The following is a 26,119-nucleotide window of genomic DNA, read 5'->3' on the forward strand; positions in this document are numbered from 1 at the left end:
TGTTTGGTTATCATTTCAAATATGAAAAAAATAGTTTTCATATATATGCGCGCGCGCGCGCACACACACACACACACACACACACACACACACACGTATACATATGTATAGTTGTTCATTTTCTTCTGCGTGTGCCTTATCTCTGTTCCCTTTTGTGAATTTGGATCTTTGAATCCCCCCTTTTCAGTCATTGTTATCTCAGTTTGTTCCTGTATATGCTGAATGTTCATTACTATCTTGTCATAACAATTCTCTTCTTATTTAAGCTTATAATGTCCTGTTCTTAGTAAGGGTTGCACTCTTCTGCTTCTATTTGCCTAATAGTCACTTTACTCCTAATTAAGTTTTTTTTTTTTTTTTTTTCATTTTGTTTTAGTTGAAGTTACCCCTTTCAATATTTCCTGTAGTACAGGCCTCATAGTGGAGAATTCCCTCAGTTTTTTTTTTGTGTCTGGAAAAGTTTTAATTTCTCCCTCATATCTAACAGAGAGCTTAGCTGGATACATTATTCAAGGCTGGTAGTTCCTTTCACTTAGTAGTTTATTAAATATTTGATTCCATTCCTCCTGTCTTATAAGGTTTGCGCTGAGATGTCCAAGGATAATCTAATGGATTTTCCTTTATAAGTTACCAATTTTTCTCCCTGGCTTCCTTCAGAATTATATCTTTGTCATTGATTTTTGATAACTTTAATACAATGTGTCTCAGTCAAGGCTTTTTTGAGTTAAGTGGGTGTTCTGTTGACTTCTTGAATTCTAAGCTCCAGCTCATTCTTTAGATTTAGGAAATTCTCGTCTATTTGTCTGAAAATGCTTTCTAGACCCTGCTCCTTTTCCTTGCCTTCAGTAATGCCCATTATTCTTATGTTTCCTCTCCTGATGGTATCAGCTAGTTCTTGTATTTCTCTTTCATTATTTTTCATTCTTCGTTCTCTCTCTTCGTCCTTCTGATTCATTTCTAGCTTTCTGTCTTTGATATCACTGATCCTTTCCTCCATTTGGTTGACTCTATTTCCCAAGCTTGCTATTTCATTTTCAACTCTTGCAGTGTGTTTATCTCCAGAAGATCTATTCTGCTCTTTTTGAGGGTTTTAATCTCTTTCTCTGCTCATCTAGTTGTTTTTTTAATTCCTGAAATGGTTGATATGACTCGTTTCGGAATTCATTGAGTTTTTTCAGAAGTACTATCCTGAAGTCTCTGTCATTTAAGTTGCATATTTCTATGTCTGTAAGCTTATTTTCTGGAGATTTTTCTTTTTCTGAGATGCCTTGTCACCTTGGTTGTTCACGGTTTTTAATGGACTATTTCTCTGCCTGGGCATTAATGGAAGTGTATTCTGTTTATAAAGGTATCTGTTTAGCCTGTTGCCAAAAAAGGCACTTTTCTTTTGGTTTCCAGTAGGTGGCGTCTAAGCCTCTTGGATCTCTGCTTTATATAAAGCCGTAATAACTCCTTTTTAAAAATTTTTCTTGTAGCTATTTAATCACGCTCCCCACCCTCAGTTTCAGTCCCCATCAGTGTCAGCGACAGTCTCAGCAGCGTTTGCTCAGATTTTCCTGGGGCTCTGTGGTGATGAGTCCTGGAGGGTATGGGGGGAGGGGCCCTCTGGTTTGGGAATTAGGGGCTGCGGCTCAGCTTGGTTTTGCAGCTGGGGCCAGCAAAAATCAGCTGTTGTTCCTCTGCAGTCCTGTCCTGCTTCTCTGTCTTCTGCCCTGATGACTGGGCCCTTCTGCCCAGCTCAGGGGGCTCACAGCAGTCCCAAGCAGAGCTGTTCAGGGAAGTTCCTGCACCCTCCCCCTCCTTCTGCAGGTGGCTCTGGTGGCTGTGAGAGGCAGCTTCTTTATTTCTCCCAGTCCATCGCCCAACACCTGGGGTAGCTCTTATGCACAGATCTCATGATCAGACGTGCTGGTGTGCAGTTTGGGTGTTTTTTGTTGAGTTTTAGATGTTCAGCTTATTGTTGTTTTAAGGGGAGAGACCTAGGGACGTCTCTCACTTCAGCATGTTTCCGCCTCAATCCTTACTTTTGTTTTTTATTTTTTTTCCCAAACAAAGCAAAAAACAAACAGAATGTGGACTGTGTTCTTTTTCTTTTCAATACTTCATTCTTTTTTTTTGTCCAGTTTGTTGGTTGTCTTTTTTATGGTGACATTGCTTAACAAAATCCAATAAGTTTCAGGTGTATAATTCAACAGTAAGATATATATATATTGCATATGTAAGGTGTACATTTCAACAGTAAAGCATATATATATGTATATATATTGCATATAAGTCCCCTCTGTTAACCACTAAGTCAACTGTCCACGTCCACGAATCTCTGTTTGTCCTGTTCATTTGTTGCTTTTAGATTTATGTCCCACACATAAGTGATACCATGTGCCTTTCAACTTTTTTGGTCTGGCTTATTTCGCTTAGCATGATTATCTCCAGGTCCATCCATGTTGTCAAAAATGGCAGTATTTCATCTCTCCTTATGGCTGAGTAATTTTCCATCGTATATATGTACAATATCTCCCGAACAAAGCAAAAGAACAAACAAAATGTGGACTTTGATCTTAATGTGGCCATTGTCGTCCTCATCATCCTCCCTATCCCCTTCTCAGACCAAATCCAAACAGAAATTTCACTAGATTAAATCTTCTAAATGCGAGTTTAATTTTCAAAAAGGTTGTAGTTAAGCAATTCTAACTACAACCTGGAAATTCTAACCAGTTTCCCCCTTTGACCAACCAAGAACTTGGCTTTCCTAGAATCTTTTTCAACTCTATTTGCAAACATAATTAGAAGTTTTGATTTCTTTAAATATTGAGCCCCAGTTCCATTTTGTGCATGATTCTGGCTGAGAAAAATCAACTGGATATTTTCTTGATTTGGATAATTGGGCTGCAGTGAATTTTAGAGTGATCACAGGATCTTTAATAGTTGTGGTTATTGTTATCATTGATGGGGGATAGGAGAATAACAGTATTAGTCAAATATCAGTAAGATTCAAGAGCAGTAGAGGAAAACACTGCTTCATGGTACTATAACCAGATTATCTTTATAGAATCCAAAAGCCAGAAATACTTAGGAAGTACTACTTCTCTAAGTAAAGAGAACTCTTCTATGAGTATTCAGAGAAGGACAGTTATTGTAGGATATGTAACTGATGGAAGAAGTATGTAACACTACAATATGCGGTAGTATGATACAACAGAAAATTGGAAACAAGACAGTTCTTTGTTTAACAATCAGTTTGTTTATATGGCAGTGGGGGAGGAGGGGTTCCAAAGGGCACCAGAAGATCTTCTCTACACAGGATAGACTGTTTCTCATAGAAATCATTTTAGCATTCAAATAAGTAAAATTACATTAAAAATTATTCTGATATTATGGAATAAATTAAGTGAGCACAACTGTGTTTGGTCGATAAATAAGTTCTTGAGTTTCTACTTTGTCAGATTAAAGACCTGTTATATTCATGAATAAAAAGTACATAGTAAAAAGCATTTCTGCAAAATCTTCATCATAAAATGGTGATAATTTTTGCTTCAAACGATAATTCGGAAGAAAAAATAAGAATATATGTGAAAAGGGACCAGTGGTACACTGTACTGTCTTTTTCTGCTTCTATACTGTTCCATTCTGGGATCTGGTAGGGATTGAACCATTCCAGAAGGCATGGAGAGATAGCTGTGGTTTGAAATAAACCCATTTGTTTTTTAAGTTCTCTTTTTTTTTTTTTCCACTTACAGAGTGATCCCTCAATAAGTCTAGTACCCACCTAGCAGCATACACAATTACAATATTATCGATTCTGTTCCCTATGCTGTACTTTACATCCCTGTGACTGTTTTGTAATTGTCATTTTGTACTTCTTAATCTTTTCACTTTTTCACCCAACTCCCAACCTCACTCTCATCTGGCAACCATCAGTTTGTTCTCTGAATCTGTCTCTTTCTGTTTTATTTATTGTTTTTTAGATTCCACATATAAGCAAATTCATACGGTCTTTGTCTTTCTCTGTCTGACTTATTATTTCACTTAGTGTAATACCCTCTAGGTCCATCCATGTTGTTGCAAATGGTGAGATTTTTTTTTTAATGGCTGAGTAATATTCCACCATATATATGTACTAACTCTTCTTTATCTAATCATTTATTGGTGGGCACTTAAAATGTTTCTATATCTTGGCTGTCTTAAGTAGAGCTTCAGTGAATATAGGGGTGCACATACCTTTACAAATTAGTGTTTTGCTTTTCTTTGGATAAATACCCAGAATTGGAATTGCTGGGTCATAGGTAGGTCTATTTTTAATTTTTCGAGGAATGTCCACACTGTTTTCCACAGTGAGTGCACCAATTTGCAGTCTAAATGCATGAAGGTTCCCTTTTCTCCACATCTTCACCAGTACTTGTTTATTGATTTATTTATGATAGCTATTCTGACAGGTGTGAGGCAATATCTCATTGTAGTTTTAATTTGCATTTCTCTGATGATGGTGACATTGAGCATCTTACGTCTATTATCCATCTATATGTCCTCTTTTGAGAAATGTCTTTTCAGGCCTTCTGCCCATTTTTTAATGAATTGTTTGAGTTTTTTTGGTATTGTATGAATTTTTTTAAATTTTGGATATTAACCCCTTATTGGGTGTATTATTGGTAAATATACATCCCACCTTCTCCCATTTGGTAAGTTATCTTTTTATTGGTGGTTTCCTTTGCTGCATAAAAACTTTTCAGTTTAATGTATTCCCATTTGTTTATTTTTTGTTTCTCTTGCCCGAGGCCACATAACAGAAAAAAATATTACTAAGAGCAGTGCCAGAGAGTTTACACTGGCCTATGTTTTCTACTAAGAGTTTTATGGTTTCAGGCCTTACAGTTAAACTTTAATCCATTTCAAGTTTGTTTGTATGTGATGTAAGAAAGCGGTCTAGTTTCTTTTCTTTTTTTTTTTGCAGATATCTGTCCAGTTTTCTCAGTACCATTTATTGAAGAGACAGTCTTTACCCAATTATATATTCTTGCCTCCTTTATCTTGGATTAAATGCCCATATAGTTGGATTTATTTCTGGGCTCTCTCTTCTGTTACATTGATTCATGTATTTGTTTTTGTGCCATTACCATGCTATTTTAATTACTGCAGGCTTTTAGTATAGTTTGATACCAGGTAGCATGATACCTCCAACTTTATTCTTTTCTCAAGACTGCTATAACTATTTGGGGTCATTTGTGGTTCCATAGAAATTTTAGGAGTATTCTAGTTCTATGAAAAATGCCATTGGTATTTTGATAGGGATTGCATTGAATCTATAGATTGCTTCAGGTAGTATGGCCATTTTAACTATGTTAATTCTTCCTATACATGAGCACGATGTGCGCTTCCATTTATTTGTATCTTTGTTTTCTTTCTTCAATGACTTATAATTTACCAAGTACAAGCCTTTTTACCTCCTTGGTTAAACTTATTCCTAGGTATATTTTTTATGCAATTATGAAGGGATTGCTTTCTTAATTTCTCTTTCTGATAGTCTGTTATTGGCATATTAAAATGCAACTGATTTCTAAATATTAATTTTATATGCTGCTATTTTACTGAACTCATTTATCAGTATCAGCAGGTTTTTTGGTGGAATCTTTAGGTATAGTACCATGTCATCTGCAAATGATGACAGTTCTACTTTCTTTCCAATTCAGATGCCTTTTATTTCTTGTCTGATTGCTGAGACAAAGATTTCCAAAACTATGTTGAATATAAGTGGTGAAAGTGGACAACCTTGTCTTGTTCCTTAGCTTTTCTCCCATTGAGTATGATGTTAGCTATGGGGTTGTCATGGCCTTTATTATGTTGAGGTGTGTTCTCTCTATTCCCACTTTGCCGAGAGTTTTTATCATAAATGGCTGCTAGATTTTATCAGATACTTTTCTGCATCTACTGACAATATGATTTTTACCCTTCATTTTGTTTATGTGATGTATCATGTTAATTGATTTGTGGATATCGAACCAACCTTGCATCCTAGGGAAGAAATCCCACTTGATCACGGTGTTTGAATCTTTGATTGTGTTGCTGAATTCTGTTTGCTACTATTTTGTTAAGGATTTTTGCATCTATATTCATCAGGGATACTGGCCTGTAATTCTTTGTCTGGTTTGCAATCAGAGTAATAGCGGCCTCTTAAATGAGCTTGGGAGTCTCCCCTCCTTTTGAATATTTTGCAATAGTTCGAGAAGGATAGGTGTTAATTCTTCTTTGAATGTTTGATAAATTTCGCCTGTGAAGCCATCGGTCCAAGACTTTTGTTTGTTTATTACTGGTCCGATCTCATTAGTAGTTATTGATCTGTTCAGATTTTCTATTTCTTGTTGACTCAGTCTTGGAAAATTTTATATTTCTAGGAATTTATTTATTCCAGATTGTCCAATTTGTTGGCATATAATTGTTCATAGTATTTTCCTATAATCTTTTGTATTTCTATGTTGTCAGTGTCACTTCTCTTTATTTGTGATTTTATTTCAGAAAAAAAAGCTCATCTTTTGTTCATCTGACTTCTTGCCTGTGTTCTAAACAACCTGTTTGAATTGTTTTGTACATTTATTCTACATTAATCTAGAAAGGAAACCAAAACAGTTATCCAGCTAGCTTTTCACAGGACTTAATTTTAGCAAATCACTGTCGCTTAATTTTACCGAGTGGAAACCACATTTTAATTATTATAATTAAGTGCAGAGTTAGTGTCTGTATTTACTGTCCTTAGGATATTATTATGAGAATTGTTCTATTCTGTTTGTAAGGTAGTCAGAATGAGGTGTTAACTTTTCTGGGGATTGGTCAAATATTGGATGAACCATATCTTATGTGGGGGGTGAAAATAATATATACTTAGATCAGCCTTATGCCCAGTTTTTTAGTTTGGCTAGACAATATTTTAACTCATAAATCAAAATATTTTATGGCGAATTTTGTAGAGTGTGTGTGTATTTTAATTAATGCTTCTGGGCATGAAGACAGAAGTAGAGATGGCTACTATATAAGTAATCTGAAATTGCGTTGTCATTTGTCTAGGATTTGATATTTCATGGCTTCATGATGAAATATTGAAATACAAATCGTAAGCTCAACAATATTCCTCAACAAACTGGGAATACAAGCAGTGAATGAAAGAGGCGTGATCTCTGTTCTCAAGTGGTTTTTCAGATTCTAATTGTGAATTAACATAATATTTGCATGTAGGAGAAATTCCTCTACATTTTTGGACGTTAAATGTGAGTCACTTTTAGACTCATATATTACAAACTTTTAAGTTAAAAAACATAGCCTGCAAAACCACTAACAAAAATATATACTCTTATCAGGGAATTTAGGGGCAGTTTCCCTGGACTTGTAGAATTGTTCTTATACAGGGAGCTGTTCCAGAGTCTTGTCTCGTTGTGGACTTCCTCTTTGCTGCTATCTTCTGTCTCCATCAGAAAGACCGAGGTAGAAACTTGCTGGGTCACGTGTTCGTAGGTCAGGGAGTCCCTTGGTGTTTTAATGCTCCAAATGCAGCCTGGCTTCACGGTAGGAAGCCATGTTGTGCAAGCTGCAGTTGGTCAGGGACAATTGAGTCTCTCACCTCCCAGGTTTTGGCTGATCTTTGATATCAGGCTAAGCAAGGTCGGGGCAGAATGAGATAGTCAAGAAATAATTCTTCATTACTTAGAGACCATCATCCTATAAGAGGGCCCTTGGGAAAAAGAAGGAGTCAAACATCGGCTGCTTAGAGAAGCCTTGTTCTCTGTCAGCGTGAGCAGGAGAAATGGCGACATTATGATGCATTAACTACAGTGCAGGGCTGTCAGTGCAGGGTGAGCCTGTGGGCCATGTTATTTCAAGGTCTCGGTGTATTATGAAATATTTATAGGGCTCATTAATTTTTTCTTACCTATTACAGATACAAGGTCACTAGAATTGCAGATTACTGTATCTCTGGAGGTCTGAAGAATTATAGTTGAGATTTCCTGGATTTTTCTTGACAAAAAGGACTGAGTAGAAATGTAGTTGTATGTAAGTGTAAGCTGTACATTTAAGGTATTCTTACCAGCAAACTGAAGCCTGTAAGCTGAAATGCATGGCACAGATGTCTTTCTTTCTTTATTATAAATCTTCTACTAATCCCATCATTATTATCTTCTCTACCATCTGTTCCTGTGCTCTCACAGGCACTCTCATGCTCACTTATGGGCATGTGCTCACGCTTTCTCCTCCTCCCTTTTATTAACTGTAGATCAGAAAGACTTGGCGAGAGAAGGAATATACCACCTTTCACACTAATCCAGACTTCCTTTGTTTTTAGTGCTAAATTGCTGCTTGTTTTATACCTATAGTCTCACCACAAGGGATAATAATTGTTTGATACAATGTACAAAGACCACGTTTTAGTGGAAGAGGGATTCTGATTTACTTTTATAGGTACAATTATTTTATGAGCTTCTCTGCCCAGAATCTGGTGCAAGAGATAGATGAAAATGGTAAATAGATGCTGATTTTTCTGGAAACAGGTAAAGGGAAAAAAATGTAAGTTTAAGGAAAATGTCATCCTTAACATGGATTCATGGATAATAGATAAAATATGAATCTGTAATATTTTTCTGAACTTTTTAGGACATGAAACTTAAGGTTTTCTTTTGCTTTTGTGATGATGTCAATTTGTTTCTGTTTGTTGTGTTTGTTTTTTTTGTAGCTCAAAGCATTCAGTAAACCAGGGTTCCAAGGTGAATGTATAGATTTTACAAAAGAAATTTCTGATTTGACTTCATTCACTCCATGTTCTTTTAAAGTTGTTCGGGGTTGGTAAGTAGGCTTATTGTTTCCTACTGTTGCTTAATAACTAAATTTCTTGTAAAATTGAAAGATTTGATCTGTTTTATTTTATTGCATTCACAGTGAAATAAAAACAATTTTTTAATCATTGGTTAACTGCTAACTATCCCATGTTAACTTTGCCCAAGTCATATTATGAGCCATTGTGTAATAGAAACAAAATGCTGACTAGCCATCTTTGGGAGCATTTTGATGATTTATTTTTTACTGTTACATTGTTTTCTAAATATTTGGAATGTTTATATTGTATGTTAATTGTATAGCGTAGTAGAATGCTCAAAATTAGTGGTTTTGTTCAAATAAGACATTCTTACTAAATTAAAACAAAACTTTTTGTTTAAAGTGTTCATCATCCCCATTGCACAGATGAGGATCCCTGATTCAGAGTTAGGGCTTCCCCAAGATCACACAGTAAATGTCAGACCCGAGATTGCTTCAGTCATTTTTTATTAAAGTCTGTGTTCTTCCAACTGCAGCAACATACTGGATCTTTTGTACATATATATGAACTGTATATGATTCTTAAGCCTAATACATAAATTCTATATTGACTTTTTATTGTAGTAAAATATACATAACAAAACATACCATTTTAACTATTCGAAGTGTACAGTTCAGTGGTATCTCTGTGTATGAAGTACCTACCTAATAACTCATCAAAGTATCTGTATTTGTTCTTTAAGGTTCCTTGGAGTCATCAACTCTCCTTTCTCTCTTGAACCACTAGAAACTAGGTTCTCCTAGTTTCCATTTGAGGAACTTCAGTCTCCTAATTAACCCTGCTCCAGCATTGTATTATGTCCATTGTTTACCACAAACCAATCATAGCCTGCTTATTTGTCCAAAAATCCAGTTTAATATTTTACTACTCTCCTTTAAATTTCACAGTCATTCTCTCAGATCTGTTCAAACTCTTCAGGATTTACCATCTGCTAGGCTCATTTTCTCTATCTACTCTCTGTCCATGCTTATATTGTTCCCCCATCCTCTCCTTCCAACATTTACTCAGCCATGTATTTTCCCCCCTAGGATAGTGGGAGTCAGCACACTTTTTCTATAAAGAACCAGAAAGTAAATATTTTCACCTTTGTGGGCCATACAGGCCCTGTGCCAGCCACTCAGCACCACCACTGTAGTCAAAAGCAACCATAGATGGTACATAAGTGGATGGGCATGGCTGTGTTCCAGTGAAGCTATTTATGGACATTAAAAATCTGAATTATATATAATATTCACATATATGAAATCACCTTCTTTTAGTTTTTTAAAACCATTTAAACATGCAAAAATCAATCTTAGCTTGTAAGATGGGCAATGGGGTGATTTTGGCCCATGGGCAGTGGTTCACTAACCCTGCTCTACATTAGAGGTTGTAGGTTTCAGATACATCTAGCCAACAGATGTTATTTTTTTTGGCCTACACATTATGTTTTTTTAAAAAAATCTTTGTATCAGTATTTAAGTTTAGGATATTTTTCAGAAGAACCTGTTTTCCACTTTCTCTTTAAAAGTTAGAAGATTTGAAAACTGGCAATGCGTTTGCCTTTGGCAATGATTAGCTTGAGTAGATGGCTTACGTGCTCCTATGTATCAAGGGGAAATGTTCCCAATTTTTTTTTGTTTTAAAGCTGGTACACTACTCACATTTCCTTCCTGGTCTCCTGCAGTTATGTAAGTTCATGACCCCTGCCTACTTCTTATCAGAATATATCTTGAAGCTTCAGTCTGTCCTCATTCCCTTTGCTAACCTTCTTGATGAATGCTAATTCAGTCTTTTCCCTCTCAGATTATCTATAGGTTTTCGTACTTCGAACCTGTCTCTGTGTTACTGTTTTTATACTTACTTCCAAAAAGGATATGAGAGTTTTTACAGTATTAAAACACATAAACTTGGACACCATTTATTCTCAACTCTTTCATAAGACCTGAAATAATTTCATTACTAGTATTCGGCTCTGAGTTTCTTCTCCATTAAGATCAAAGAAAATATTTTGATAGATATATTTTTATTTTCTGATAAAAGGAAGCACTAACATTTTTCTGGAGGAAATGTTTTTTTCTAACACTGAAGTCTAGGAAAAATTAGTCACATGTGTCACTTCATATGGGGAATATACATTTTATTTGTATATAAATAATTTTTATATATGAAATATAATTTAAAATATACATTTTATATTTATAATATGCATTGTTTTATATGTACTTATATTTATGTGTAGTTTATTAAACTACAGTGTAATAAAAGAATACAAGAACCATGGCAATTGCTTCGGTACCTGGAATGCTTGAAAGATCTGGATTTGAGCCCAGTTCTATCACTTCCTAGCTACGTAACCTTAAACATATTGAATCATTTCAGTGAACCTCAGTTTCCTCATCTGTAAAGGAGGGATAATAATACTACTTACCTCAAAGATTCTTATAAGGATTAAATAAACAATACACATGGAGGGCTTAAGTCCATGCCTGACACATTGAGTCCATGCCTTTGATAATTGTTGGCCATAAAATGCTTATTGCATAGAAGACATGACTGTAAATTATAATGTCACAGAGCATTTCTATAGTTTTCCAAAGTTAACTTGGTCTCGCTGGAGTACAGTTCTGGTTATCTTCAAATACAGGTCCAGAACTTAAACACACCAAAACTGAAGAAGTAACAGCCAATTCATTTCTCCCTTGGGCTCCTTCTTTTCAAAAGAATATGTCTTAACCAAGCTTTTGATGAGTGCCATATGGAAAATAATTCAGTATCAAATATTATGAAGGGCTTATTTCTTTTTTAAAATCTCCATTAGGTGACAGGTTTTATATACTTTGCTTTTAGGAATCTATCTTCTAATTCAGACTGAGGTAAACTCATTATTTTAAAAAATAAAAATTTTTATTTCCATTCCCCCCCAAAAAACTTCTAACCTGTTCAAGAACTTAATGATCACTATAATTTGATCCCACAGTTTTGTACTTGAAGGCACTGAACGAAGCTAATGTCTTTAGCTTAAAGCGAGTGTCATCTTATTTCATATTTCAGCTCTATCATTTAATAATTGGGGAGACTTTGGGAAAATCATCTTACCTTTCTAAGCCTTCATTGTATTGCCTGTCAAAATAAGGATATATTTTTATTTCATAGAATTTTTGAGGATGCAGTGAAATAATATATGTAAAGTATTTAGCCTATGTCTGGCACATGATAAGCAGTCAAAAAATGATAGTGATAACTGGGTTTTTTTGTTTGTTTGTTTGTTTTGGTTTTTGGTTTGTTTTAACTGCTGGCAGCTATTCACTGCTGGTCCAGCACCATGACTCATGTCATACTCCTACCATAGTTCCCACAGCATGACGATGAGCCTGCACGGTCAGCTGATGCAGCTTGACTGAATGTCTCACTTCTTATCTTTTTAGCTGGCTTCTATATTACCAAGAAGACATTTCTAATAACCAGTGTGTGTTAGAAGAAGGCCTCTATGCTGACCTTACTTCTTGTGGCTGCCCAACATCTAAAGTCAAATCCCTCAAGCCCATTGACTATGTAAGTACTTTGCTGAATGCATAAGGCTTTTTCTTGTTCAGTTTAATTACCTAGGAATTAAATGAGAATGCAAAGTTGAAGGAAAAAAAATATGGGCAAATGTAAAAATCTGAATAATTTACTTATGGATTGTAAAATGGAGATTCACTCATGAAATCTAACCAAAATGTAACATATTTTCCTTTTTGTTTTTGTTTTTGTTTAAAGCAAAAAAAACTAGAGTAATATAGGCCTGGACTTAAATCCCATTTGATGCCTTAATCAGTTTGGGTGATATTGGCAAAATTCTTAGTTTCTGCATCTAGAAAAGAATAGCCCTTTATAAGGGCACTGGGATATTACAGAAAATGATGCTTGTAAAATGCCCAACATATAGTGAGCACCTCATTAGTGTTAGCTGTTGTATTATGGATGTAATTGTTACAGCCACTTAATAAAAGTAATCCGATTGTTTCATTATTAGATAAATCTAATAACAATTTGTCTGCTACACAGGTTTACAATGTCACTTTAAGGCATGGACCACCACTGGTATTGATTTCAAACCTTGTTTGGGTGGAGGGGCAGGGGAACTAGGGCTTTCCTGCATGTTGTGTGCAGAATTGTCTGGGTCACCTTGGAGGCCACATTTATAGAGTAAGTGGTTTCTCCTTTCTGTCATATTTCCTCAGAATTTTAAAAATGAGGACAACAGGATCGCTCCTCTGCGGCGTCAGTTCTCGGCGCCTATTGAATAGGTCTGTGCAGAGCAGGCAGCAAGGGTTTGGGATATTTTCAAGGTATCTAGTTATGACTCCTAGGAGCATTTGGTTAAAGCTGAGATTTACACCAAGGTGATTTGAAGCCCTATGTTGTGGTCGGAGTGACTCATACCTTTCAGCCACAGCCAGCTTCGAGAATGATGGCCATACTCAGGATCTTTGATCACAACCCTTATTTCTCAAGGCTGAGGAATAAGAATAGGAATAGAATCCTTGGTCTATCTCAGTGGGCCCTTAGACACCAACTTGGAAAGTCTAAGTGGCTCCTGATGCTTCCTGTCTATGGGAGGAAAACTGGCAGAAAAAATAGAATGTGGTCCAATCAGTCTTCCCAAGTATTGACGAGGCTATAAAGGGCATTCCAAGGTAGTCTACACTATGGGAAAGGAATTTTCTTCGGAATTTTTTGTGGTCAAGCCGGCAGACAGATACTTATGTGGTATTAACTGTAAAAGCAAAATATGTAGTTCTAAATATGGAAGTTCCGTCTTGAAAGGATTTACAGGACTAATAATTCAATGAGCTAAACCAACTAAATTTCTAAGGACGGTGTTGTAGAAATAGTGACAATTAATGAGTATTACTGTTTTTCTTTGAAGAGTTACAATTCTTTTACATCCAGGAAGTCAAAAATGAATAATTAAAATTAGTAAAACTAGAAATGTTTTTACGTAAATTGTGTGGTTGCATGTCCCTTTTTGGGTCTTGTGGAATCCAGGCAGTGTGGGTGAAGGTGCCTTTTGGGAAACATTTGAGAGCTATATAGCCTTTTCACTCCAAGAACTAATTAACATGTATATTCGACTTATGTAAGGACAGCACATTTAACTTTTTTAATGCCTCTGCATGGTAGTAAGTCTTTGAAAAGTGTTGTCGAAGACATGTTTAGACAGTTGTTTTGGTGTCGAAATGGAAGGAGTGTGAAGTGAGGTTGGGCATCCCAGCAAAGATCTCCAGAGTGACCCTGAAGAGACTTTAACAGGTAGCATTTGCTTGACGAAGCCAGCCATGTTTCACCCCACCCCCAGCTCTGGCCCCAGCCTCAAAGCCCTGAGCTGATCAGATCTAGGAGACTGATATGTAAATCAGACCGATCAGCTCGGTAATATGTACAAGGTTGGTGAACACTTGTACTAGTGACAGGAACGCTTGAGAATTCTGTCCCGGGTCTTTTTCTGCCTCTGGAAGAACACGGGAAACCGATTAAGTCATCAGAAGGGTATTTATTGAGCATAGATTCAGGTAAAATAAGGTATCTTGAGATTAGCTGACATTCCCCACAAAAAAGACTCCTCCTGTTCCCTCAGGGTCCAATTGCTCATTTTCTCCAGATTCTGTGCCTTCTGTCCCTGGAAAATGCTAGGCCCACTCTATCCTGCTTCTCTAATTCCTTCTGCATCTCCTCTCCCCCTGCTGCATTCTTTCTTAGGAACTGATACACTTTTTTTCCTGTAGATTTGTTAATTTCACTCTCTATGCCAAAATCCAGTGTGATTCTGAATTCATTCTAGGAAATGTTTCAGGCCAGTTGAGTTGACTTTACATATCTATGAGCTCATCCTTTGATTTTGCTTTTATGAATACTAGAATTCTGAGGGTAGTTGGCATTCCCAGACGTGCTTAGTGACTAAATGCTAAAGTGGTATAATATTGAGGAGTCTTAAGACTCTTTATCTTCATATAAGATCAGTATGTTTTGCAATGACAGTTTGCTCCAGGCTGATTTCTATTTGTGCAGACATTTTACATTCCAGAGGCCCATGGATGCATAATTTATTGTCATGTTACAGTGAAAAAAGCTAGGAGCATAGTTGATAGTTTTGCTTCTCACTAATGTGACCTTGGGCGAATTAATTTATTTGGACTCAGTTAACTCATGTAAATAAACTGTTAGAACACGTATTTTCAAATCTTTGACAGCCTCCAGCTCTTTTGGAAATAACTATCCTGAGAATATTTCGAATTGGAAATGAAAAACAATGTATCTAACCTTTAGGACACATGTGGCCTGAGGGAATAAGATAGTGTATTAGCTTTCAATAAGGTTATACCATATAACAGTCCCCAAAAGCATTAGAAGCTGGAGATGGGTGGGAAACCTAAATAAAATGTTTTAAGCACTGGGCTAGTAGTGTTTGGGGTAACTTGCTTTTATCATGTTTCTATGGGGGCAGCAGTCCACGCATTGCTTCTTTAGTGTCTCCATGGTGGCTTGGCATGGAAATTGGCCTCCTTTGAAGTAATAATCCAATCCTGGCAGCTACAACCAGGCAAAGCAAAAGAAACATCGTAACAAGAGGCTGTAGAAAAACTTCAAATGATTTTATGATGGTGATGACATAAATGATCTTAAGAGATAGAATAAGAATTGGCAATTCATTCTGTGCAAGAAAACTGAGTAAGGTGCACAGCTATAAATAGAAGGAGACTGTAAATCCTGCCACAGAATGAAAGGAAGCAATGAGTTTATAAAATGTATAAGAGTCTGGTTACTATTAAATTTTCAGCTGAACCCACATAGATTTAATTATAATAACTATTGTGTACATTTTAAAAGTGAAGACCAATAGAAGCCGATAGTAAACATGAACTTCCCTGTCAGACATCTGAAGCATTTCCCTTTCAATCAAGGCAGAAGTCATAGATCTATCACCATTTCTATTCAACAATATTCTGGAGGCCCAGCCACTTGAATAAGATTAAAACAAACAAAAAAAAGTATAAAGGAGGAAACAAAATTGTCAAGAGTATCTGCAAATGAGTTATTAGGGTTAATATGAGTTTTTTAAAAGTTGCAGAATACAAGAAAAATAGCAAACCCTGGGGACTTTGGAGTAAATCTAACACAAGGCAAGTATGTCCTGAATGGAGAAAACTATAAAAACTTTATTGAAGATCAATATAAAACATGGACAGAAACTTCTATAGATAAAAAGGCTCAATATTGTGGTCTTCCTCAAACTAATACAATTTCAGACAAATGCTTATAGACTCTTTCATCCTCTTTTAGGGTGCGGGATGGGATAGGGTGGTGAAACACTACAAGCTTATCGTAAAATTATTTTGAAAGAAATAGGGGTTCAAAATAGCCAAGATATTTTTAAGAACAATGGGCAGTATCGCTTGTCCTACCAAATATATATTTCATCATAGAGCAATAATAATTAAGATATTAAGTATTGATACAAAGAGACACAAAGCAGTGGAACCAGGACAGCATAAAAGAAATTGACCTACTTAAATAATGGAATTTGGAATGTGACAAAAATAGCATTACAGTGGGCTGTTATGAACTATTAAGTGGTGTTGAGACAATTGGCCCTTTACGTGGAAAAAGATAGTTAGAATGTTGTTTTACTCCAAACACAAAAATAAGTTCCAGATGGATTATTGCCAACCTAAATGTGAAAAACAAACTTTAAAACTTAGAAGAAAATATAGGAAAACTATTCTAATGATACTGGAGTAGGATGGTTTTAATCACAAAACATATAAGTAAGAAAAGGGTAAAAGGCAAGTGTATACGTTTCCTACAGCTGCTGAAACAAATTACCACAAACTTAATGGTTCAACAACAAATTATCTTATAGTTCTGGTGTTCAGAAGTCTAAAAAAAAAAAAACTTCCTGAGGTAAAATTGAGGTGCTGGCAGCACCACATTGCTTCTAGAAGATGCTAGGGGAGAATCTGTTTCCTGACCTTTTCTAGTTTCTAGAGGTCCCCAGCATTCCTTGGCACACGGCCCACTTCCTTCTTCAAAGTTCACTAACTTCTGCTCTTAATCTTCTATCTCTGACCCTTCTGCCTCCCTCTTATGTGGACCCTTGTGATTATATTAGGCCTGTCAGGATAATCCAGACTAATATCCCTATGTCAGAATTCTTAACTCTTAATCAAATCAGCAAAATCCCTTCGACCCTGTCGAGTAACATATTTACAGGTTGTAGAGACGAGGATGTGGACATTCTTAGGAAGTAGGGGTAGAAGTGGGAGAATATTAATTATTCAGCCTACCACAGCAAGCCACAGCCCAGGAAAATATATTTGCAGCCCTTATAACCTGCAGAGTTTAGTATACAAAATATAAAAAGAACTCTTTCAAATCAGTTGAGAAAAAATAAACCTATTTCCAAAATTGGCAGAGGATATGAATAGGCAGTTCATAGAAGAGAGAAAATATGGCTAAGGGCATTCAAAGCATGATGTTAAACCTCACTAGTGATGAATGCAAAGTAAAACAATAATTAAGTAACATTACCTTACTTTAGATACAAATATTTGTAAATCCGACAACACCAAGGTATAGTTTAGTAGCAGAGAAATGGGATTATTCATACACAGCTAGTAGAAGGAGTGTCAGTTAAGATGTGGGGAGGAAAAATAAGGATGTTTGTTACAGGACTGATGGATGAAACAGACTAGCACATATAAAGATATGCAATACAGTTGTTACAATGAGAGTGAGCTACATATTACTAAAGGATGTTACAGTATGGTAAATGTATACAGTAAGATACATTTCAGTGAAATTTCAGAACAGGATGTAAACCATTAGTAAAGTATAAAAACATGATCTTGAAAGATTCACAACTTCAGCATGGTGGTTACCTCTGGTGTGTGGGGGGGAATTAAAATTCAGCTATGCCTGTTATGTTTTACTTATTTATACAACTTGATACAGCTATGCTAAAATTAAAATGTATTTGGGGCATTGGGTACATGGTCATCTGTATATTATTTATTCTTTTTGAAATGTATTATAACTTTTTTTTAAAAGGGAGTAAAAAGGGAAGGCCAGTTAGAAAGAATTATAATGAAACCGATTTTCTAAGGCAAATGAAAGAGGCCCTGTGAGGAGGATTACAGTTCATTGGTGAAGAGTTTGGTTTGGGAGTCTGACAGACTTGCTGTTAGCCAAGTGACCTGGGCATGCGTCTGGCCACTCTAAGCCTGAACTCTCTTCTAATTAAATATGAGGATTAAATGAGCCATTGCATGTTAAGCCTTTAGCACACAATAAGCACTCAATATCATAACTGCTCATAGACAGTAGTTTACATTTGTTGTGCACCATCAAGACTTGATAGGCTGAAGGTATTTATATGATTTTGTTTTAAATAGGCCAAACTTAGAAAATCCCATATTAGAGTCTATTTGGAGATTTATGAGCCTTCTATTAAATTTTCAGCACATATTAAGTGATATGTATATTACATTATTACCATTTATTGCCATTTAAAATATTTTAGCTTAGATTATGGGATGAGGAGTAGTGATGAGTGTTTTAATTCTTTTTTTCTTATTGAAAGTTCATTCACACAATTTGTTCAAGTCTTTTTTCTTAACCACAACCTCCTTTTAGAAACTTTATCGTCTTTGCATAGTTTAGACATGACCCAGCAGGGATGTCCTGTTACTGCTGATACCTAAGGAGAGCCTTTGGCCCCAAATGGTTGGCTGTCTTCTAAGTTAACATGGACTGAGGCCAAGAGATTTGTAGAGCTCAAATTGTAATTAAATTCTGGTGATTTCTATTGTCCTTGAAAAGTTCAGATTACTCCGGCATCTTCAGATTTGAAGACTATTAATAGCTTATATCAGTTCCTACTTTTGTGTTTGAAAATCTATCAGAAAAGTATGGTTTAAAAATAGTTCTTCAGTATGCTGTTTCTGAATGATTACCTGTTAACCACCCCCACCATCCTGCCCTCACTTAGCACTTATATGTAGACATTCAATCTACCTAACCTTTAGTACATTTATATATCAAGTCCGTTTATAAATTTAAGTATATCTATCAATTAAGAATATCAAATCAAAACAATTGAAATAGATAAAAATCAAGTTAAATATCAGACCTCTGTGGGGAGGAAATGACTTTAAGCTTAGAAACAATAGATTTTCTCAAATGAAAAGTTTGGAAGGTGGGAGCAGATGATATCTCCTTGCTATTGCTAACATTGGCGGGCAGGGTATTCATCTACATTAGTCATATTTTTTCCTTGATTAATGTTGTTGGTTTATGTTCTTTGCCCATTGACACGATGGGTACCTGAGAGTGCCGTGAGTGATTCATATAAACTCATAAAAATATCTCATTTTTTACAGTTCTTTCTCAAACTCCTTGATTCATCATTTTTCAACATTTTTTTGTGATCCCCTCTATCAAACTTTTCATAGTTTTCCCTAAATTCCTAGTTGCCCAATTTCTAAATCGTCTTTGAATTTGGGAGTGAATTTGAGGGTGTTTGAGGGATAATGGCAGCGTTTTTAAAAATGTCTTAGTGGGCATTCTGCAAAAGGAAGAGGAAAATGTGTACAGGTACTATTTTTCTTAGGATAATGCTTAGCATTTAAATGACATTTTCATAATAAGCTTTTAATTTTTTACCCACTGGGATTTAAAACAGTTACATCATGTCAGCATTAAATACCTTTAACATAGGTGTCTGTCACTCTTACCACAGCAAACTCTACTAGGGTGAGTGTTGCTGATGGTTGATTTCGAGCCCTTTCTAGGCCCCCTGCTTGTCTGCCCTTCCTTACAAATCAGTAACTCAACAAGTAGTAAAGAGTGTGGGGAGGTAAGCCGAAATGCTTTTTTAGAAGCTTAGGGGTGAAGATGTTGGAAAAAGTCCCACAGTAAAGTCAGCGGCTTACCCATGGAGAGTGATTGTCCATTTTCAGACACTAGTTTCAGTGGGTAATTTAGAGTCTGTGATTGCCTGGCTGCATTCCTAACCTACTGTTCTGGACTCCTAGAAGTTCCTTTATTCCATAAACCATTGGGATGCTTCCAGTTGGTTATTTTGCAGATAGCAGAAGAGATACCTAATCTTGCCTGCAGTTACTCAGTAACTCTGCAACTAAAGATGGGTGTGTGTTTCTGGCCCAGCTGATGGCATTTACTGAAGGAAAATCAGTGCTCCTGGGCAGGCAGCCTTTTCCCTCCTGGCTTGCTGTTTCACTGTGCACAGTGGTGCTTCCGTTCTTTGCCAGTATCCTAATCCCTAGCGCTGCACTATCCAGTTACCCTAGCACTGGCCACATGGGGTTAACTTTAAATAAATGAAAATTAAATAAAACAAATTCAATTTCTTGGTCTCACAAACCACATTTCAAATGCTTGACGGCCACATGTGGCTAGCAGCTACGAATGGAGGAGTGCACGTGTACAAGATTCCGGTCACCACAGAAAGTTCTGTTGGGCAGTGTTTCAGACCTGATCAGCAGGCAACCTTTGCCACATAATGAAATGTAAAGACAGGATTACACACTTACCTATTTTAAAAACCTGGAAATTTCTCAGCATTCTTTATGATTTTATTCATGGACTGATTCCAGTCAGAGATTCTGGACTGATGGATTGGACCTCTCACTCCTTCCTAGAACCATCCCTCTTGTCTTGCATTATTCACCTTCTTTCTCTTGTTATCACCTTCCACCGTGCTCAGAGCATGCCCATAGGCCACTGACCCACTTCCTTCCTCTTCGCCAAACTTTTCTAATAAATACCTTGTCCTCTGTCCTTACAACCTAGATTCCACTCGTCATCTCCTACAAGCCACTCAAACAGTTGTCTTATAGGTTACCAGCTGCCTCTTGATTGCCAAACCCAAACAACCGTATCTCAGGCACCCTCTTCCTCAGCGTCTCCGAAGTGTTTAATACTTATTTTCTTTCCCTTTTATTTCATACACGATGTTTTCTCTTTTGGCTCGCCTCTCCTAGTTCATGTGTTCCATCAGCTCCACAGGCCCATCTCACCACCACCTATCTTTGTGGGTCGGCACAGTTCTGTCTTCCTTCCGTTTCCATTTTCTCACCCATAATGCAGAAATCACCCATCTCTGCGCATTCTAGCTTATTGTTGTTAAAGTAAAAATGTCTTTTCCTCCCTCCTAGGAATGTTTCTAAGAGCCTAGAGCCATAAAATCAGCCTTCTCAGTGACTCCTCATGTGGCCTCCTGGCAAATGAGGGTGCCATTCCATTCTCTGTTCATTCTGTTGCCAGCTAAAAGTATTAGCAGGATCAAAATGTGGTCTGTGTTAACAGCACAGCCAGCCCTTAATATGTGATTGGAACCAGGTGCCCATTTTTACTACGAGATTAAGATTGTTTTTCTGAAATTTGTTAATTTATCAAAAATTGAATAAAAATTAATAGAATCTGATCCCACCAGTGCAGTTTTGGCTATAACATCTTTAGAGGGTGAAGTAGAAAACACTATGCATTTGAGAATACAGTGGATCCAGGGTACCACCTGCATACTGCCTGGGATGACACTGATGTGTGGCCACCCCTTTTGGTGATGCTTTTTCTTTTTTGTGCTGTTAGATTTTTGAAGAACCCTCCATCAGCCTTTTTGCTCTGGAACATTGTGAGGGAAGAGAGTTACATCTGGAAGAGGCCGTGAACTCTGTTCTAAACAAGGACCTGCACTTCTACACTCAGTCCGTGTGGGTAAAAAGTGGACTGTAAGTATGGGAGGAAGGCTTGGCCCGGTTCAGCCACTGTTTGAGGACAGCGTTGCAAAGTTGCTCTTTATTCCCCTATTGTTGCTTTTTTGTGGTCTGATGGTGCTCTTACTCCTTTTATCTCTCAATGTAATAATAGTAGTTTCTGTTTAAATAAGAGAAGACTGTGGACCATGTCCGTATTTAGAAGTATGCAGTGGTCCGGTCTGGGAGAAGAGCCCTTTGGTTTGGGAGAGAATAGCTGCCATGTGTTCAGAGCCTGTGTCGAGAGTAGGTTGACCAGAAGACCATAACCAGTTGAGCCCACTTTCAGGGAAAACCTAGTTAAGTCAGCAGTTTTGGTTGAGACCATTGTCTGCTTAAGACAAGTGACAGTTTGTTAAGATTGATAGTGTTTTTACTGTACTTTGATTTGACATCTTGTTCTAGAGCTGTTTGATCCAGAGTACTCATTTTCATGCTGTATCTTGGTTTGACTTTGCCTGCCTACCGGTGTTGCTGTTCATTCAGGTTGTCAGTCAGTCAGAGTGGATCCAGGTTGTGTGGGGCCTGCACTTTTTTTTTTTTATAAGCTGGGAGACTACTTTAAGAAAAGAAATGAATAAATCAAGGATACCTAAATTAGGTATGAACTTTGCATTTTTATTTAAAACAAAAATGGTAAGAGGCTTTGCAAACCTTGCAAATGAGGGGCCGTGAAGCTGAGGTTCAATTTGCTTCCTGGAAAATCTGCCTCTTAGACCATTTCTGAAGAGTGGCATGTAAGCCTGTGCCACCTCCTGCACTATCGGTGTTCTGGTACCAAAAGTCAACTAAAAGAACACACACAGCTCTCGATGATTAATTTAAAGATGGCTGTTTCTATTTCTTACAACTCTTAAATTGTGTGATAATCAACTCTGCATGTTTAACTACCTGGAGATAATGAAAGAGAAAGCCAAGAATATAAATTGATTTGAAAATTAACTTATAATAAATGGTTTTTGTATTATTCACATGTATAGCAGAAAGCATTTCACATGTTTTAGTGTTTATTAAACTGATTTTGTATTCTCTGAGTATAGTAATCCCTATGTTATATTCCAGTATATTATTTACCACTTAACTCTGTTTGAACTGAATTTCATATCCCTGCGAAGACTTTCACAGCATTCTTATACATTTCTTTTCTTCATGTACCTAAGTGGAACTGATATTTATTGACTCATCATTTATTGATGGCATAAACTCACCATCTTATCTCACTCTTTTATAGAAAATTGGTGCCATTTTACCTTGACTTTCTTCGTTTTCTTTAAATTATCTGCTTACTTTCATTGTTCTGGATTCTCTATAAGAATTGGTACATGGAGTAAGGATTAGTGAAGGCTGTCTGAAGGTTTTCTAGGCGACAGACGGTTTATAGAATGCCATTTAATTCACAGCTAGCTAGCTACACCTGGTGAAAAGTTTTGTTTAATTCCCGTATCATTCCATATCTGATCTATGATGGTAATGAAGGCCATGCTTTAGTGCACCATCTCACACAGCTTTTCAACTATGCAATTCATTTAGATTAATATTTAATGAGGTACAGTTTTATTAAAATCTTGCTCAGGTTTTATAATTGAAACTTCTCTGCCTATTTAAAGAATCTGCAAAGCTGGAGAGATGGATAGATTAGCCTCTTCATAGTCATGCATAATTTGGCCAAGCCTGATCTCAGTTGTGGGGAACACGGTGCTTTGTGTGAGCCAAGCAAAGCAGCCACCTTGTCCTCCACACATACTTTCTGAAAGCACTGTTTAAGGTGACCTTGAGTCCTGCTCAGAATTTCAGATCCTCTTGGCAATCCCTGCTTCTTAGGCATCCAGCTTGATAACCACCTAAAGCAGGGCTTGGCAAACTTTTTCTGTAAAAGGCCAGATGGTCTTTTCAGTTTGTGGATCATCTCTGTCACAACTATTCAACTTGTCATGGTGATGGAAAAGCAGCCAGTGTTAGTCCATAAAAGAACAGGCACGATGTGTTCCATGTATTGAGACTCCAGACACCTCGAAGCCCTATACTTTTTTACACACTTTAACTTGGCCTGAGTTGAAGGCCCCCAGGGTACCGAGAGGATCTGCAAAGGAGCCAGGCCTTGATGGAAGAGTAAGACAGAATTTCTGTGGATAATTTTTAGTAGTCTTTGGTGGCCTTGGAGAAGCTGTGGAATGTGTGTCTGCAGGGGTCACTGGAGCCACCTGGAGAGGCCCTGAAGGACATGAGATAAGCCTTCAAGTGGGAGAGTCTAGTGTTTTTTAACAGTGAGGGGTTATAGCTTATCTTTGAATATTAAAATGTAAGAAAAATGACTCAGTATTATCAAATGAACACAGAATTTTAGAGCTGGAGGGAACCTTGTTTCGAAAGGAAGGAAACCAGAATCCTAACTGGAAGTCACATCATCTAAGCACCAGTCCAGTGGGATTTCTCCTAGTCATCCCTGCTTTTTCTCTTAAAAAATAGACTTACTTTTTTCTTTTTAAAAATTCTATAAACCTAGATATTTTAAAGAATGAACCTTATATGGTATAATATAGGGATTGCCTATTGTTTAGAAGTATCCCCACTTTTTTTCTTTCCTGCTCTCATATAGGTGGATAGCTTATGAAGGTTCCAATTTCTTGGGCAGACAAATCCTGCTCGAGCCTAATGAGATCCCAAACTGGACAGCATTCAGTAGGTGGAAAACAATTGGTTCCCTTCGTCCTATGAAGCAGGTAAGAAGAACCATAGGATCCAAAATAGCTTGCTTTTCTAGTACAAATTTCATAAACTACAGCATGTGAAATAATGATCATTTCATTTAGTTTGCCATTTATGTAGCAGGGGGCGTGGATTAGGATGGGAAATACTGTAGAATTTAAACAATTCATAAAATTGTTTTAAAGGTCAATGTTGGATTTTAGCTTTGAGCCTAGAGTCATATTTGATCATGTTCACTTTTCATGGAAAATTAAGTTAAGAGCTCTGCGGCAAGCAAGAGAAACAAGAATGGACCCTTGAGACTGATGCTAGTTTTACTAAGTATTTAGATTTTTTCTCCCCTGCTTACATAATGCTCAGGATGGATCCTGGCAGTTTAGTTAAAATCACATTTATTGCACACATACTGCTTGTCCGCCTTCTGTTTAAAAGCTTCCCACTGCACGTAAGATGCAATCTAAACCCTTCAGCATGGCCCATGTGACGTGGCTCCCCGCTGCTGCGGCAGGCTCCTCCCTCACTGGTTTCCTCACTCACGTGGCTGAGACATGTGCAGAGTGCTTTCCCATTCAGGCTTTTGACACAGGCAATGCCCTCTGTCTAGAAGGTTCTTTCCTCATCCTCTGCCTGGCTAATTCTTACCCATCTTTAAATTTAGCTTACACGTCAGGTCCTCAAGATGCTTCTTTCATAGTCTCTCCCAATCTAAATTAGATCCTAAAAGACTGGGTTCTTTTTCTACAAGACACTGCATGTGGTTTATTTATAATCTTATAGTCATGGTTGGATTTGGTGTTTTCTCACTCTGTTGCAAGCCCCGTAAAGGCAAGGCTGTGCATATTTTGCTTATTGCTCTACTCCCAGTGCCTGTCACAATGTCTGGCACATTGTAGGAGCTCAGGGACTATTCGTTTAATGAAGGAATGAAAATAAAAATGGATGAATGTCTGACATTATGCCAAGAATTATGAAAGCTAGGGGGCAGACATCACTTCTACCTTATTGGAACATACTTTTGGCATGGGGCGTGGGGGGTGGGGGGATAAAACATCCAACTCAAAACTAACATAAAATGAAAAACTGTAATCATTGAAAAGCCACAAGCAATGTGCCTGGTTTAGAAAAAGGAAGTATGAAATGTGTGGGAGTGGTGGGAGGTTTCACGGAGGGCGGGAAACCCAAGCTAGGCTGCCAGGGGGGCAATGCAATGGTCAGTGGATATGCCATTTGTACTTCTAATCCCTTTAGAAACCTTTTCTCACTTGATTCCAACAGTAGTCCTTTAAGATAGGAGTTGTTAAAACATTTTCTAGATGAAAAAGTGGGCTCAGATAGGTAAAGCAAACTGTCAAGTCATCCAACTGCCAGAACTAGAATTTGAACCCAAATCTATTATGCTCTAAAATCCGCCAGAACTAGAATTCGAACCCAAATCTATTATGCTCTAAAATCCATGTTTTTAAGCAACCACACCCTACTTTCCTCTAAAATAAGATCAACTAAATATTTAGAGTGCCACCATATATTCCAGGCACTGAGTTCAATGTAGCATAGTTGATATAAGTACTAAGGTTCTGATGTTCTGATCTGACATAGTGAATGCTAAGTAGATGACAGCCAATAAAAAAATTAACCTTACTGGTCTTGCTGCCTCCCTCCCCACCTCTCTATCACACACACATACTCTCTCTCTCTCCCACTCCCCTTCTCCCCTCATTCCCACTACTGTTCTGTTGGTTCAAATCCTAGTTCTCCCACTTGTAAA

At 37.1% G+C, this 26,119-nt stretch overlaps 1 protein-coding gene across 3 annotated transcripts in view; it reads left to right on the plus strand.

Moving 5' to 3' along the window:
- Nucleotides 1-26,119, plus strand: part of CRYBG3 (crystallin beta-gamma domain containing 3) — a 101,398-nt gene that overhangs the window by 68,886 nt on the left and 6,393 nt on the right. For 2 of the 3 annotated variants that reach the window (XM_006923414.3, XM_025040788.1), the window contains 4 exons: nucleotides 8,711-8,820; nucleotides 12,259-12,385; nucleotides 21,485-21,624; nucleotides 24,245-24,368. In XM_006923414.3, coding sequence (XP_006923476.1) covers nucleotides 8,711-8,820; nucleotides 12,259-12,385; nucleotides 21,485-21,624; nucleotides 24,245-24,368 — 501 coding nt within the window. Of the gene's footprint in view, nucleotides 1-7,921; nucleotides 8,018-8,710; nucleotides 8,821-12,258; nucleotides 12,386-21,484; nucleotides 21,625-24,244; nucleotides 24,369-26,119 lie in introns of those variants that run through there. The other variant, XM_025040789.1, reaches the window with a different exon arrangement.

Source organism: Pteropus alecto, unplaced genomic scaffold (assembly GCF_000325575.1).
Source record: "Pteropus alecto unplaced genomic scaffold, ASM32557v1 scaffold379, whole genome shotgun sequence".
NCBI classification, from domain to species: domain Eukaryota; kingdom Metazoa; phylum Chordata; class Mammalia; order Chiroptera; family Pteropodidae; genus Pteropus; species Pteropus alecto.